Genomic DNA, 17,760 nt, shown 5'->3' on the forward strand with positions numbered 1-17,760 from the left:
GGAAACTATGACGGTTATTACCGGTAGAATTTCCGGTAAGCTATTACTTCGTAAAGAAAGATAGTATATTTTTAAACTAGTCCGAGGATAGTATAATAGGTAAAGGGAGAGAAGTAGTAAGGGGAGGGGCCGGTCTTTATACTTAGTTCCGCGGAGCCGGTGCCGGGCCCTACGGGATTAGTATAGGTCCTTATAGAGCGGGAGCCTATTATCTATTCTAATTAGTGTCGGTTATATTAGCGTCTATCCTAGTAGGTTCCGGGGCGGGTAATCTCCTGTCTAGTAGTGGTTATAAACCGCGCGGTGCGTCCTACGATTACTAAGCGGTCACGATAATATTTAACGGAAAAGATCCTAGTAAAGTAGGGTTAAAAAATAATAATTAGCGAGATAGAGGTATCGATATTAGCGTATATAATTCCTATAGGGGTGGTATAGGGGCGGGCTAGAAAAACTAGGGAAGTATAATTATTTAAGGTGTAGTTTATTAACTAAATAGTGGCCTTTAATTAGTTAGGTTTAAACCGAGGGCTATCCGACCGGCTAATATCTAACGCCTATATCTCTGGACGCCTTACGGGTTAATAGGTTAATCTAGCTAAGGGTTAAGGCTATTCTGGCGAGAGTAGACACGGCTTACTAGCTAGTTACGGTAGATATTAAGTCTACGAAGTATTATACGAAGCGTTACCTTAGCTACCTAGTTATCGGTTACCTATGTAGAAGGAAAGGATAGGTCGGGATCCGTAGAGTTACGGTTCCTCCTATTAGTTCTTATAGGTTACAACGTCTATTATTACTATTCTGCGAGTGCCTATTCCTGCAGGAGTAAGGCTTCCTACTCGATAATAGCGATAGCTCCCGGTAGTAGATTCTATGCCTAAGTCTAGAGTGGGTTAGCCTTAATAAAAGTATAGACTTAAAAAATCTCCTTTTCTGCTATAGATAGCGGTTCTATTCAGGGTAGGGAAGAATAATAGTATAGAAAAGAAAAACCGCCCGGTAAAACTATAAAACTATAGTAGTCGTATCCGGTAGGAATAAAACTTAAAAACTAATAGGAGTAGGGTTTACTAAAAGGAAACTGCTAGCAAGGAAAGTATATGTTAAGTTAATAATATTAATAAAAAGAGGGGTAGTAAGCGGTGGTCGAAAAGTGCGAAGACGGTAAGAGTGCGAGATCTGTGTCTACGATAATCGAGACGAATAGCGGTTTTATGGTTAGGTGTAAGATAGAGAGGGAAAAGAGACGCTAGAGAAAAAAACTACGGGACTTAGCTATCTCGGCGTACTACCGGGTTATATTAATCAGGGGCTCTGCCAGGGTTAACAGATATAACCGATTATCGAGTTTTCTAATAGGAGACGTTCGCCTTTTAGGAATTAGCAGATTAAATAAAAGAAAAATAGGGTATAGTATAGCGACAATCGGAAGTAATCAGTTACTACTATTTATTAGGCCGTAACTACGGCTATAGCGCGATGCATGTTAAGAAGATATAAGAAATAAAGATAGATTTAAGGAGAGGTCGTAAGCTCTACAAGCTTATGACGGCTTATCAAAAGTTATTCACGTATTAAGGCCGAAAATATAGATTATTCGAACTAAGGAAGGAAAGGAGGAAAGGAAAAGTCTACACGGTATATAAGCGGCTAAGTACGTGTGGAATCGTACGGGCCTCGCTAGGAGGTCCGTGCTTCTTAGTCCCGGCCACTGCCGGGGACTATTCCGCGGGCTATAGCCCGTAATATACCCCCCCCGCCGGAGGCGAGGTCGCGGTCGTGTCGTGGTTATATAGTCATAACCTCGTATTACTCTAGCCTCCCTGCGTGGAATCTAAAAATAGCCTCCTTTGTTCGGCTCCCTTAAAGGCTCCTTCGAAGGGAGGTAATCCGTAGTAGCTAAGATCCTTTTAAGGCTAAAATAGTATAAAGGAGCTCTCGTATAGCGGTATCGTTATAGGCTCCTCGCCGGCGTGTTTACTCGTTATAAATAATATACCTACCGAATATATAACCGGGGATTATTCCATTTACCCAGATAGCGTAGGAAGAGTAGTAACATAAACCTCCTACTATTCTTTGTTTTTCCCTATTTTCTTCCCCTTCTATAGCTTCTTTTTAGGTAAGTTTTTCTCCTTCTCTTTTTTTTTAATTAATTTTTCTATACTATAAGTAGCCCCGAGATACCTTATAGGTCCTGTGGCAGTATAACTAACGTCGCCGAGTAATAGCTTATCTGTTAAGCCGCCTATATCCTTATTATAGTAAGTTAGTACTCCCCTCGCTTATAGTTCGGTGCCGTGGCTAACCGTTAACAGATATCCGACTTCGTATTACCTAGTAAGCGCCCTTATAAGGGCGATATTAATAACGATATAAATTCGCGGCCCCTATTATTACGGGTTATAAGGTTGGCCGTAACTAATAATGAGTAGACCCTGACCCTCCCTCCCGCTAAGAAAAGATATACCCCTAAAAGCCGCTAGGCCCCCGCTAACTCGCCCCTTACGCGTAGTACGCTACCCGGTAGTATAAGTAAGAATATAATATCGAGTATTACTACTAGTCGGGCCCTAGTGCGGCCAGGGCCGACGCTAAGTATTACGAGTATTCGTGCCGCACTTATAAGTATTCGGAGGTAAGTATGCCTGTTATACGTAGGGTAACTACGACTAACGGGTAATATAGCTCCCGCCCGCCGCCTATAACGCCGCTAATACCCTATAGAATACTCCTTATTCTATAAACGCGGATACCGATAATAAGGATATAAGTTTACCCCTGCCCTTCGCTTAGTGGCCTTTTTACTAATTCTTCTATATAGGATCGCCGTTAGTTCTAAGATACTTACGGCCGCTTCTAAGTCGCCCTCGGCTAGGCTAAGTTAGGTAAGAATATCGCCGGTCCCTTATAGTCCCCCGCTCCTGCTATCGCCGTCGCCCCCGTCACCGCTCCCGCTCCTATTACCGCCCCTATCGCCGTTCCTACCGCCGCCGCCCCGTTACCCGCTACCGCCCCGTCCGCCACTACCGAGTTCTAGGTAAGTATAGTATAAGCCCTCGATAATATCGCTACCTCTATACGCAGTATAGATAAAACGCTTAAAGAAGTATCGTAAAAGCTAAAGGATAAGAATAACGATATCACTATAATATCATAAGAGGTTCGTAACCTGTCTTACTCCGTACGCCGCGTATATAAGCACTATATAGCCGTGACCCCCCTTATTACGGGTGATAATCCGGGGGCTGCTCCCGAGGCTACGCTCGCCTCGGCTCCTCCTTAGGAGGAGTTATAGGTGGGTACCACCAAGGACGGTATAGCCTCGTAAAAGGAGGAGCTAGAAGAGGGCGAGATTGTGGGAGAGTAGGTTGTTTATATCGTTTAGGTTATTTCGGTAGCTTTTTAGGGTTTTACTCGGTCTTTCCCACTCCTAAGTTAAGTAGCGCGGGGGTACGCCCCTAATATAACTTCGCTCTTAATTCTTATCCTCCTCGCCGCCGTGTCGGCCTTCTTTCGCGCCCGTGTCTCTTTTATATACTATTATAAAGGCCCGTTATTTAACTATACCGGGCCGTGCTTCTTCTCGAATTCGTTAAGCGCTTATATCCCCCGCAGGCTTTTAAGTGGTTCTTATATTAATTTTATATAGCCCTCTTATTATACTAATACCTCGCGGACCCTACCGCGACCTCGCTTCCGGGTATAGGCGTAGAGGACTTCCTTCACTACCTATTCCTCCTCCCTATTTAGCCTTTTACGGATAGGTGGTGGTTAGGAGTTTATTATCGCTTACCCTAATAGGGGGTTATAGTCGGCTCTCCGTAGGAGATGCACGTAGAAACGGTTATAGATCTATAAGGGAACGTTTAGTTCTACGACGTGGGAGTTAACGACCTTTATAACTTTATATTTATAGTAAAGCTAGGTAAGTTTCTTTAAGGGCCGTGGCGAAGAGTAGTTACCGATATCTAGCTATACGAGGTTATCCTTTTCGAATCTCTTAGCAGGATAGCGCCGACGGTTTACTAACTCCTCCTAGCGTAGTTATATAACGGCTATCACGGCTTAAGCGAACTGGGTAGCTTCCTTAAAGCGACTTAGTAAGTCCTACGCGGAAGCCTCGCGCTTATCGGTCGGTATAGTCTTATTAACTTAGAGAGGGTTCGCGTAGTACCCGTGCTATAGGAAGAACGGGCTTATTTAGATTATCGAGTTTACCCTATTATTTAAAGCTAGCTATACTACCGGTAATAGCGTATTCTAATTATCTTAGGCGTAATAGGTATAAACTCGGAAGTAGGCTTAGACCTCTTAGTTAATACGTTCGGGACCTTTATCCGTCTAAGGGTAGTATACGGTACTTAATCGCTATTTAATACCCGTGAGTTTATAGAAGTATCTCTAAAAGCGGCTAGTCTAGTTCGACCCCCTATCGCTAACGATAGACTTCGGTATTCCGTAGAACCTATAATAGTATAGTAAGAACCGTTTAGTATAGGCCTCGGTATCTATAGTATCTATCGCTTTTAGTGTTACTAATTTTAAGAGTCGGTTAGTAATTACCTATAGGTATCTATACTTACCCTTACGGGTAGGTAATAGGTCTATTATAAAATCCATCGCGATATCGTAGAAGATTCGCTCTAGCACGGGGAGTAGGCATAGTAATCCTCTCTTCATACCCCTTTATATATAGCTAGCTCGGTATATATCGTAATTCTGTATAAATCTTCTAATATCTCGATTTCTACCGGGCTAGAAGAATTAGCGGGCGATTAAGGTAATAGTATTATCCCTGCCTAAGTATCCGCCGACGACTAAGTCGTGGATCGCTTATACTAAACGGCCTTATAGCGGGTGGCTAGCCCCGTTTTCGCTATCCCCTAGCACCTATAAGCGGTCACGAAATATTAGCTATCCTTAGTCGATTCCGTACTCGGCGATCTATATTTTAAGCTTTAGCTCGGGGGGAAAACTCCGTTCTCCCGCTACTACTACGGTAAAGGCACCTTAATAACACTTATCGGTGGCCCTAGCTTTATCCTATAATCGCTATAGGTCGGGGTCTACTTCGAAGACTATAGCTGGCTCCGATAACGTTACCCTTACTAGGTATACCCGGGGGGAGATAGCTATATCGGGGATTATCTAGATATACCTCCTTTACTCTCGGATATCGGAAGAATCCTTAGGCACGTCCTAATCCTAATATAAAAGCGCGTCGGCTACGATATTATCGGCTCCTCGCTTATACTCTAATATAAAGTCGTACTAGGCGAGCTTAGCTACCTAGCGACTCTAGCGCTTAGTTAGGGCCCTTTTAGTTATAAAGTATTTAAATACTTTATAATCAGAGTAAATCTAAAACCGGCCGTTACCTATAAGCTCGGCTTTCTAAGCCTATAGACAGTCTATAATCGCTAGTATCTCCTTATCGTAAATCGGGTAATTATACTTAGCGGAGTTAAGACGGCGTAAGTAGTATATAATAACGTACCTATATCCTTATTTATCTTCCTATAGGAACACGCTACCTAACACGAACCCTAAGCAATCCGTTTCTAGCCAGGTCTTCCTTCCAGGTTACTATTATTATAGGTAAGGCTCTTCCTAAAACCTCTACTTTAGCTCCTTAAAGGCTACCTCTTATAGGGGGCCCTAGTAGAACGGGGCGTTCTTCTTCGTTAGGGCCGTAAATAGCGCTATAACGGCTACGAAGTCGCGGATAAATATCCTATAGAAGTTAGCGAACCCCAGGAAACTTCGCACGCTAGTCGCGGAGACTAGCGCTTCCTATTCTACGATAGCCTTAAGTTTCTCGGGGTCGTAAAATACCCCTTTTTCTGCTATAACGATAAACCCTAGGTATTTAACCGTCTTAACGCTAAACTCGCACTTCTTCTAGTCGAGGTTTAGTCTAGCATCTATAAGGGCACTAAGCACTCACCGTACCTTCTCCTTATAGTCCTTATAAGATCCGTTTAAGTAGATTAGGACGTTATCTATATACGCTAAGACGAAATCGTTAAGGAACTCCCGTAGCGATAAGTTAATATATCGCTAGAATATCGCAGGCGCGCCGGTTAACCTAAAAGGGTATACTAACTACTCGAATAGTCTAAATCGAGTACGGAATACGGTCTTATACTCATACCTAGGAACCTAGGACCTATCCGTATCTTATAAAAGGCGGCGATAATATCTAATTTAGTAAACCACTTCGCTTTAGCTAGGTTATATAGGGTCTTTATAATTAGGGGGAGTAAGTAGCGATCTCGCTAAATAATCGTATTTAGGGCGCGGTAGTTATAGTAAAATTAGAGACCGCCTCCTAGCTTCCTTATAAATAGCATAGGCGCGGCGGCCGCTAAGCTACTCGTATAAATAAATCCCTTATCTATTAGGTCCGTTATCGTCTTCCGTAATACGAGGAGCTGTTTATATAATATATTATAGAGCGGGCCCTATAATAAGGCTTATTCGTTACTACTATTATCCTTCTATAAGTAGATCTCGTAGTCGGTGCTAGGTCGGTATAGGGGCAGGCGTATAGAGTATAAGGGCGTAAATAAGTCGCTAAACTCTCGTATAACGCCCTCGGGGACGTATTCTCGCGGGTCCACTAATTCCTTTATACTTAAGGCCTTTTCGATATCTTTTAACGATATAGCTTATAAGCTCTTTTCCTATCTTTTTCCTCTCCGGTGCCGTAGTCGTCTATATAGCCCTACGAATATAGACCCTATCATTAGTACTATAGTGCGGATCTCTCGTATAGCCTTTAGCTCCTCTTCGCTCTAAAGTCGTATATCGATATCGGCCACTCCGTGGTAAAGCCTATATTCCTTAGCGTAGAGGACTATATCGTTACGTTCTATCTATAAGAGCCTAAGGAAGAGATCCTAATCTAGACCTAGTATTATATATACGAAAACGCGCTCGGTATACCCTGATATATCTAGCGTAAAGACTACGATACTAGCGTTACTAGCTAGTTTAGTCTTATCCGAGAAGCCTTTTAGTAGTCGTTTCTTCTTATCGATTAACGGTAAGCGTATTTTTCGAGTAAACTTCTTATTTATAGCGGTATAGCAGTTATAACCTATATTTATAAAAGCGTTTATTAACCCATTACTATTAACTCTTACTTAGATTAATACTAACTCGCTCCGTAATAGCGGTTTAAACTCCTCCTACTCGCGTTACTCTCGCGCCGTCGGCTCCGGTGCCCGATTTCGCACTAAAGCTACTCTTTTTCCGAGTCTTCGGTATCTTCGGGAATATCTTCGGATTCCTCCTCTTAAGGGGATATTCGGGCCACCGTATCCTTCTTACTTTTATAGTGCCGTTAGACGTGGCCCTTTTTCTAGTAGTTCTAATACGTGATATTCGCGTAGCGGTTAGGTTTCTATTAAGTCCCCTTAAACTCGCCGACCTTATTAACTCCACCTATAGCAACGTCGCCGTTAGCGTCCTTAGCTAGTTTACGGGCGACGGGAATCGGTCGGTACGACTTACTAATACCCTCCTATCTCTACGCGATCGTTTATACTTTATCGACCTACTCGGAGTAGGTATCGGGGAGATTAGCTATTACTAGGCTATTACGTAGCCCGCCGTTTAGGGCGCTATCGAGGAACGATATCTTAATATAGTCTACCTAATTATAGCCTCCTACTTACGCTAGGTTTCTTTTAAAGGTTAGTGGGAAGTGCGCGAATAGCTAGTCGGGTTTTTACTTTATCGCTCTGAGGGCGTTTGTGGCGCGGCCTTATTCGTTACGGTCCTTATACGTGCGGTCGAGGTAGGCTATAAATTCCTCCGGGTTAAATTCACTATTTATGCCTCCGTTACCGAAGAAGGTACTAACCACCTACTAAGGCTAGGTGTCTAAGCACGCGTTAATTAAGTACCACGCCTCCTTATTACTACGGAATAACGGTCTATTAAGGTTAAGTTTTAGTCGTATAGCCTAGGACTAGGCGGTGTATTCCGTGCGTTTTCTACTACATTTTAAGGGAACAGCGACCTACTATACCCGGTATAAGAGTATAAGTACCGGCGGCGGTAGCGGAATAGGTATAATAGTCTCTGTCTCTAATAGCTTAGGTAAGGGCGAGGGCGTGATAATTAGGGTAAGTGTCGGGTATATAATAGGCGCGAGGTACTGGTTAAGTTAAGACCTTTCGAAGGCTACTTATAGGCTAGCGATTATATTATAAATAGGGGCGATATATATCCTTACCGCTTCCTATACGCGTTATAATACGCGTTCGTCGATCTTATTATACGAGGTCCCTACGACTTACCCTTAGCCCCTTAATAGGCTTAGGGCGAAGTAGCCGGGACTTTTTTCTATATAAGCGTTAAAGCTTATAATCTTACGAGTTCGAATATATAACGGCTTATTAAAAGTTATTCACGTATTAAGGCCGAAAATATAGATTATTCGAATTAAGGAAGGAAAGGAGGAAAGGAAAAGTCTACGCGGTATATAGGCGGCTAAGTACGTGTGGAATCGCACGGGCCTTACTAGGAGGTCCGTGCTTCTTAGTCCCGGCCACTGCCGGGGACTGTTCCGCGGGCCATAGCCCGTAACAGAGCTTATCTATAGAGGTATAATAGATATACCTCGGCAGTCTCCTAACTAAGCTACCTATCTAACTAAGCTAGAATAAACTATAGCACTCCGTGCCGTCTCCACGTACTAGCAGGCTAGCATATATAGCGTAGCAGAGGGTAAAGATACCTTAGATACCACGGCTAAGCCCCGTAAGAAGGGCGGCCGTAGGAAGAATAAAGCTAAGAATCCCACTACCACGGTATCTATAGCCACACCTTCTATTACTTTAACTAACCGTTCTTCTTCTAAAAGACGTTAGTCTACCCTCTAATAAGGGGAACCCTATTAATTAGACGTTACGCCGTATCACGATATTAACACCTATTACTATATCTTTCCGGAGATAGCGTTTAACGGCTAAACACCCTATAAGAACACTAAAATAACCGTCGACCGTATTCTTAAATATAACTCTGCTATACGCGCGGAAGTAGAAGAACTACGCGCCGTAAAGAAGGTAAGGAATGATATAGGCCAGGACTCTATATAGCTTAAAAAGGCGTGACTCGACTATAGCAGCGTCCGTAGTATCCGTAGCGGCGTCTCCTACGCCGCTAGCTTTATAGCAGGAGCCGCTATTACTAGTTACCCTCTTCGAGCCTCTACTATCCTTAATTCCGGCGCTACTATTCATATTTTCAATATTTTTCCCGTTTTGCTGATTTTATACCCGCTATATAGGGAGACTACGTAGTCGTAGGTAGATCGTCGCTACCTATTAAAGGTTACGGTAACGTGACCGTGAGATTAAACGGACTAATAGGAGGCCTAAATTTTAGACTATTAAACGTCGTATACTATAAAGATTTTGCCTATAATTTAATCTTAAACTAACGGTTACGACTACGAGAATACTAGTAGGATTAAAAGCCACTAAATAACCACCTTTAACGTGCCGATAGATCTATACTATACTAGCTAAGTCACCGCTTTAATTAAACTGTTATTAAATATATACCCTTTAACTAATCTGCGGCTGCTTTTCTAGGCTCTTCTTCTTCGTCTTCTACTACCCGAAAAGCCGTCTATAAATTAACAATACGGTATCTAAGCACTATAAAGGGCATCTTATAGCATCTACGGCTAGGGCACGCTAGCCCTAAACCGCTTAGGCACCTAGAAGAGTAGACGTAGGGGGTTAAAATAAAAGGACTAATAACTATCGACTACGAGGCCTACGAGCTTATAAAGATTAAACGGTATATTAGCAGGCACCCTTATACCGTACCTGCTTCCGTAAGGGAGCGGTGGGCAATTAATTTTATAGATTTTAACTGAACGTTCGATAAGGACTCGCGGTTTATATTTTTTACCGACCGTTATAGTGGTTTTACGGCCACCTACGTTATAAAGAGTAAGCTAGTAGTGGATATCCTCGTAATAATTAAGGATTTCCTCGCCTAGGTAGACCGTTAATTAGGCTATAAGGTGCGCGTTTTCAAGTCTAATAACGAGCTAACTTAATCCTACGATATCACCTAATTCCTATATAAAGAGGGTATTCTTTTAGAGGCCTCTACTACCAATACTTAAGCGCAGAACAGGGGTGCCGAATATACTACTACTATAGTTATTTCGAAGGGTTGTACGATAAATATCCACTCTAAGCTACCGCTGTTTATATAGTCTAAGGCTATTCCTATAGCCGTATACGTCTATAACCGTACTCCACGAAGGCAGTAAAAGGATTAGAAAACGCCCTATAAGGTCCTCTTTAAAAGTAAGCCGATTTTATTATACCTTCCAGCCTACGGCTATAAGGCGTACGCGATAATAAAGGACGCCTAAAAGGCTATTAATAAGCTATTAAATCGTATCGCTCCCCGCGCCTATATCGGCTACCTTATCGGCTACGATTCCATAAATATCTTCCGTATCTAGGTGCGTAGCCTACGCCGCTATAACCGCGTTATTCGCACGCGCGATATAGATTTTAACGAACGCGCCTTCTTCCAGGGCGATATCGCTACCTTTAAGGATAACCTCTATTAGTTAACCGAGGAATAACTAAAAGACCTAATTAGTTAGATCGAGCAGGAGAGGGCCAGATATTCACGGCCGTTTATACACGTATAAGCTAAGGAACCCCCCCTTTATATAACTACTTATTTTAAACTTAACCCTTTACCGGGGGTAATTCCCCCCGGATCCCCTTCCTTAACGGCTTTACTGTTAAGGTTATAGTCCGTAATACCCGGCCGTAAGCGGGTAAAGGAGGCTATCTTAAGTCTATTAGGATAAGATTTAGGTTACGGACAGTATAATTTAACTAGTATAGCGCCTAATCACCGTCTATATCAGCCCGATCTACTATTTCCCACTCTACTAGTAACCCCGCTATCGGTTATAGCGCTAACCATAGCCGTGATATTAGGAAACCGTGAATCCTTTACGGTTACAGCTATAGAGTTCTTTATAGATAAAGGAACACGATACTACGATACCCTTATAGTTATGGCTATAGGGCTCCCTATAAATAGGGGAGCGCGACTAATTTAGTAAGGAGATAGCTAGAAAAGAGACTATTAGGTTACTATGTTTAACGCTAGCCGCTACGCCCCTAATATACGCACTATAGATAGGACTCCGCTAACTAAATTACGGTTAAAAAGGACTACTCCTATAACGCTATAACGGCGTTTATCGCCACTACTTAACTCTATAGCCCTAATAGCTATCTCGGAAAATATAAACCCGGCGGTAGCCTCGGCATCGAAGATCTATTCTAAAGACCTCCCTCCTCCTCCGAAAAACCCTCGCGATATACCCTCGTATCCTTACAGCCACCTATTCTAATAGGCATAAAAAGACTACCTACGGAGCCACGAGGGGATAGGGTCGTGGATATAGGTACCGGCGTCCGTAGTAGATAAAAATCAGGTTCTTAATTCGATATAGATAAAAATATATAAATTCGATAAGCATAGATTTCTATATAAATATAAGGTAAGGCTTATAGTATAAGGAGATTAGTAGTATTAATCCTCCTTTAAGAAGATATACGTAGTAACGCTGGCCGGATAGTCGTTCCGCGCCTTAATAGCTATCGCCGCCCGTTTTAATCTTATGCTATTATAATTTAACCTTATAAACGCGTTTATATACACGCCCCTCCCCTATAATATCTTTATATACCCGCCGCTAGGCTTTCTAGCCCCTAAGAGTTATTTACACCTAAAAAAGGCGTTATATAGATTTAAGGAGTCCTTACTGCTTTAGTAAAAGCACTTTTCGGCTATCCTTTTAGCGGACGGTTTTTAGATAGTGCCGTAGGAACTGTGTTATTTTCTGCGACGTGGTTTAATCCTATTCTTCTACGTCGACGATATCGTTATTACTTATAAGGAATAATATAAGGCGTAGATAGAGCAGGCCGTTAATAACCTATAACGCCACTATAACCTATAAGGTGGCGACCCTTTATAGTGGTTCCTTAGTATTAAGGTTATTCGCGACCGCGTCGCCCGTAAAATCTAGCTATTGTAACGCGACTATATTATAAAATTAGAACGCCTCTTAAAGCTAAATAGTAATAGTAAGCATAGCAGTAATTATCGCCTAATATACCTAATTAAAATCGCAGAACTACTACCCTATTTAGGGACCTCGACTAATATTAGAAGCTATTAATAGAAGATAGGATCTAAACTATACGTAGTAGTGATATCGCGGCCTAATATCGCGTTTACGGTATCTAGGCTATACCGCTTTAACGTTAATCCAGGGTCTATATACTATAAGGCCGCAGATTATCTTATCCTTTATCTAATTAATAGCTAATCGTTTATGTTAGAACTAGGGGGTGGCGATACTATCGAAATCTATACTAACGCCTTATTTACCGATAATACCCTCGATCGTAAAAGCAGTTAAGCGTTTGTAATACGCTTATTTAGCGGCATAATAGCGTAGTGTGCTAATAAGCAGGATACGGTTATAATATTAATAATAGAAGCAGAGCTATTAGTGATAGCATAGGGTATAAAAGAGGGCATCTTTATATAATACCTATTATTTAGTATAGGAGTAGAATTTAAGGATCCGGAATTAAGGATCCTATACGATAATAACTAAATAATTCGATTAGTTAATTAGGAGATTAGTACGCTAATAACGCGCCTCCGCTATATCGATATCGACGGCCATAATTACGTTAAGTAAAGGACCAAGGGTAGATCCTCGTAACGTACGTTACGAGCGCGGAAATAGTGGTAGACGGTCTAATAAAGGCGTTATACGGCGAGAAATTTAAGACGTTTAGAACCTAGGTGGGTATAATAGATATACGGGACCGGCTACAGCAAAAACAGCTAAAGCAATTCCGGATAGAGTATTTAGAGGACCTAGAGGATAAATTTAAGTGCGGCTATAACGAATAGATTATATAGCTGGATTATCTACTAGATACGAATAGCTTTAATCGCCTAACTAATATTTAGGGCGATTAAGGGGTATATCGAACAGACCATAGCCTATTCGTGGATTTACGGGATTTACGGTTACGTAATAGGCCGGATTACTAAGAGTATAATCCGGGTAGACACCTCCAGAATCTTCACCACCAATATTACGGTGGCAGGCATTCTCCAACAGTCCGAGAGGGTCATAATACACACATAACTGACTTAATCAATTTTGACCGTTTTTGTGACGATTTTGACTACGCTTTATCTGACATCCCCACGTAACCAGGTACCAAACTAAACACACAACCAAGAACAAAGCAAAGATACTCCTATCATATACGAATTGGAAATGTTTATTGCATTCCACGCTTCCTCCCGAGTCCCCTGGGGTATAAACTACGAAACTACACGGCTTTGCTAAGCTCGGTCAATATACAGATAAGAGACGAGCAAACCGCAACAAAAAAAATGTCCGGCAACATGCCAGAAAGGTTCAAAAAAATGGCCTCCAGAATATGACCCTCCTTTCTTCCTTCTTTGCTTTTTTTCTTCTCTTTTTTTCTTTACATCACAGCCACTGCACCGCAATGTGGTGCTAGACAGATCTTCTCCGCAGCCTCAGAACACTGGCCTCCGTCCAACTTGCTAAACTAGGAGCAGACAGCAGACTGCGAGGAAAACGGGGCGAGAAACACGAGTGACGAAGCAATCTCGATGTCCTTGCACGCTTAGAAGTGGCCGTCCGCTTCCATCGCTCATTTGTTTCGCTCGTGGCACCCGTAAAACACCGCAGGTCGTCCGATAAGTCGTTTCGGGCAATCGAAACCTCAAAGAGAGTATTGAAAAGGAAAATGGCCGCCATCCGTCGTCAGACCTTCGAGTACCTCGAAGTTGTGGCTAGCGGCTTCCACTCGGGAAGCCCACGATAAAGAATAAAGCCATGTTTTTCTGCGTTTTATGACCAAAATGGACAGTCCCCGCGTCTGGTCCGGGAACATGAACGTGAAGTCATCGCCATTAGATATTCAGCCGTCAAAATGTAAACACCTCTTCGAAGCAGCTCTATATTCCGGGTGTCTCCAGTTGGTCCCTGCACAAGGTGAGTCCGCTCTAAGGGTATGTGCTGCCAACCGGCATGGGCCAGTCATCCTCGGTGATGCTGGACCAGAAAACCCAAACCATGACGACGGACAAGAGGGTGAATAGCGTTTGAAAGAGAGCGCCGTCAATGGCACCGTTGGTCCCCCTGCAGATGTGGCTGCTGACAACGTAGTTGAAGATCTGACCGATGGCGAATAGGAGGAGCGCGGCGGTCAGGTAGATCATAGGTCTCGTCTCGCCCAGGATACGCAGGACCAGAATCGTCTCGAGGACAAAGAAGGCGACGAGGAAGACGAGAGGCACGAGCTGGTACAGCACGTATAGGGCGATGTTGCGGTTGGGCAATTCCCAGCTCGAATTCCAGTAACCGGTCCAACGGAAGCCCGTGTCGAGGGTGATGTAAAGCGTACCGCCCAGAAGAATGGCGGCCGAAAGCAGCATCAAGCCGAGTGAGAGCGGGGTGCCGTCGTCAACGATTTGGTAACCCACGATTGCGTTAAGCATGAGGATCCAGGTCGTCGCAATGATCATACCAATGTGGATGCCGGTAAAAGCCTAGAACAAACGTCAGCTGATGGAGCACTCGAAGAGCTGGAACGACAACGCACAATGCGAACAGTGTCCGGCAAGGGAAACTCTCCAACAGTGAACACTTCGGCTATCGATATGATAAGGTATCCGACGAGGAACAATTGCATTTCCCTGTTCCAGTCATGTTAGTACGTCTGCGAGTCGACAATTTTTCGGGACGGCTTGAACCGTGCACCAGTCGCAACAAGCGCAACCAAGGACTGCGGCATTACCTTCTGCCAACGGCTGCCCTCTTCCTGTCTGACCTCCACACAAGGTATACGCTGACCAAGATGGCAAGAGCAGCAAAAATAATCGAACCCAGGTTCCCGATTTTTTGATCATTAGGCAATGGGATACCCGTGAGCTCGCAGCCACCCCATGGCCCTTGCTGGTCGTGCTGGCTGGAAAGCACCTACACAGAATGTCGCCTTGGGTCAGTCCACTGTGCCACAGCCGGAGCCTTGCAATAACCATGCGGCTCCGAAGCAAAGACAATTGAGACGTGGGGTTAAACTCACATTGCAAACTGGCAGTGTCGAATCTCGACAGAAGTTCTGTGTAAAAGACGTCGGTCAGTCGACAGCCCAGGGTATAGGAGATTAAGATTGGCAAAAGATGCTACGCAGGCGGGAGGACTGCTTTCCGCGAAGCTGCATCACGGATCTTACATTAAAGTTGCCGAATTCTGTTGACCCCATTGCGGTTGGCGTTGGAGTGCAGCGAAAGCGTCGCTGACAGTCGGTAAATGTGTTTAATTACTTCCTGAGGAAAGAAAAAAGAAAAGACCGGCGATTGTGGTGATTATGTTGTTTCAGTTGGTGTTGGGAGATGGAGCGGCGTCGAGCGAAGAGTCAAAGAGGCTTGTTCGAAGAACGGCGCGATGCAGACAGAATGCTATGTTTACTCCGTCCTGCTTCCCTTCCTTTTCGTCTCTTCAATTGTCGATGATAGACGAGAGGGCGAGCGAGTCGTGGAGGCGTAATCGTTCGCGAGGAAAGGTGCGGTGCGTAAGCGTGTCGAGTTCGTCGGGTCTTTTGGGTGGCTGGGTGAATTAGGCCGTGGACCGATCTCGTCGTTGCGCCTCGCGGTTTTCCTCCCCGTTTCGTACCGAAAGTTTTCTTTTCTTCCCTTGTCTTGATGCCTCCTTTTGACGTTTGTCGCAGCTTGCAGAACTCGACTGAAGCCGACTGCTTGCCAAGCGACTCTAAAAATTACGTTGCGCGAGCGTTGTGAGGGTTGATACGGTAACGGGGAAAGAAAAAGGAACAGAAGCAACAGGAAAACGGCTGAGGATTTCACAAGCGGGCTCCAAGGTCACTTTACCGGGTAATAACAATCCAAAGGTTCCAAAGACCCGTAACCCAATGGACGAACTGGAACGACGTTTCTTACTGGATCTGGGGGCCCTGGGAGCAACCAGGTACTTGGTCTGATGCCTGCCAAGACTAATGCTAGGGGAACGGCGTTCGCGATTGGTTCGCACCCCTCGGAGGGAGGTGGTACACTGGAGATTAGTCCCACACCCCAGTCCCTTTGCGAAATTACGGATAGCACTATGTACATACGTACTCTATATTACGCTTTTTGTCCTGCAAACGGCCCCTGGTCTGATGTCTGCATTGTGCCACGGTTTCGTACTTTGTAATATGAACTATTAAAACACCGACCACAGATCGGAGCCAGCAGCATGCGATCGATGAATTGCCGAATCACTTTTCTCGTCTCCTGGAAACTTGGAGGCACATTCAGTGTACAGGTCTTCAGGGTGGTTGACTACTTATTCATGGGCAATTGGTGTTAACGTCGCTCTGGATAATATCTGACTGGTACCAAATGTGAGGGTCACTTTAATTACTTAGGTTCTTAGTGCTATGCACATTTGTATTGTGCGTATTTTGTGTTATGCCAATCTACTGGACAGCATGCACTTGCCACGTGATGGCTTGGCTTGCAGTCATTGCTGTTTATAAAGGTTCACCTGCAAAGGACAAATGACGGAGAACCTCTGTTATGTTTATTTCTGGCATCGTGTATGTATGCACGTATGTCCGAAATACCGACACATGCCCTCTACTCGCATTTTAGAGTCGTTATTTGAGGAGAACACCTCGGAAGTGCGATGTTTGCTAGTCTCCAATCAGACCCCAAGCTGGTTCCAGGAGGTGCCCTTGTTCGGGATAGGAATGCCCAAGGCGATGTCCGAGGGGCCTTTTCTGTGCACCATTAGGCTCCCACAGCCAAACACGAAGTTTGCCGAAAATCTGGTCTGATCGAGTGATGTATTTATATCGGCCGAATCGGCGAAATATTTCAATGTCCGATCTACAGTGATATGATTACGGGCTGATGGGATGCTTGGTTTGGGCAGTAGATCTTCGATTCCCAAAGGACATTGCTACAACTGGCTACGTCTATATGGACTTCGTAGCTAGTTGCGTCCTTTGTTCCACAGCTTGAAGACTGATGTTTGACACTGGTTCGGAGAAACCGGGTGACGTGTACTACATATCCTTCGCCACCATTCGGCCGGTGAGTATGAAATGGACCGCCTCGGCACCGCCTTTTTGTTCGACCTTCCCGCATTCGCCACTCCGTGAGTCGGCTCCGGTCGGTGTGCGTGGATGAGAGGGCAACCGGCGCCGTTGATACATTGCAACCCCCCGCTCTGGTAAATGCGCTGTCAGGATGCACATCGAACTCGGAGGATGGAATGAGTCTCTCAACAGCCGATACCAATGCTGTCTTACTTTTCGACGTAGCTGACTGGTTAGGTAGTATGACAACGCCGGCGTTGGGGGGTGAGGGAGTGGGTAGAGGGATTACGGATTAGACAGCGAGCCATGGGAGAGCAAGAACGTTATCTATCCGTTCACCGGTACTTATTGTCCCTCTAGATGATGCTAGAATGATTAAACCTACCTATACTGGGGCTTCTCGGATTAGGTATATTCGATCCTGCTGCTGGACTATCATCCGCCAGGTGATATATTCCGTTGTCGGGCGAGCGCATTCGAGCCTACCTAAGAAGCCGAAAGGTTCCCCGGTGTTTTG

The 17,760-nt window shown here is 44.3% G+C and overlaps 1 protein-coding gene across 1 annotated transcript; it reads right to left on the reverse strand.

Moving 5' to 3' along the window:
• Positions 1-14,145: 14,145 nt before the first annotated feature.
• On the reverse strand, positions 14,146-15,407 carry SODALDRAFT_275971 (chitin synthase export chaperone; the record flags this gene model as incomplete). The annotated part of the gene is made up of 5 exons (XM_028607998.1): positions 14,146-14,691; positions 14,745-14,838; positions 14,940-15,121; positions 15,228-15,263; positions 15,378-15,407. 5 exons carry the CDS (start codon positions 15,405-15,407, stop codon positions 14,146-14,148), a joined length of 888 nt encoding a protein of 295 aa, XP_028467194.1.
• Positions 15,408-17,760: the final 2,353 nt, after the last annotated feature.

Source organism: Sodiomyces alkalinus (genome assembly GCF_003711515.1).
Source record: "Sodiomyces alkalinus F11 unplaced genomic scaffold SODALscaffold_4, whole genome shotgun sequence".
Taxonomy (NCBI): domain Eukaryota; kingdom Fungi; phylum Ascomycota; class Sordariomycetes; order Glomerellales; family Plectosphaerellaceae; genus Sodiomyces; species Sodiomyces alkalinus.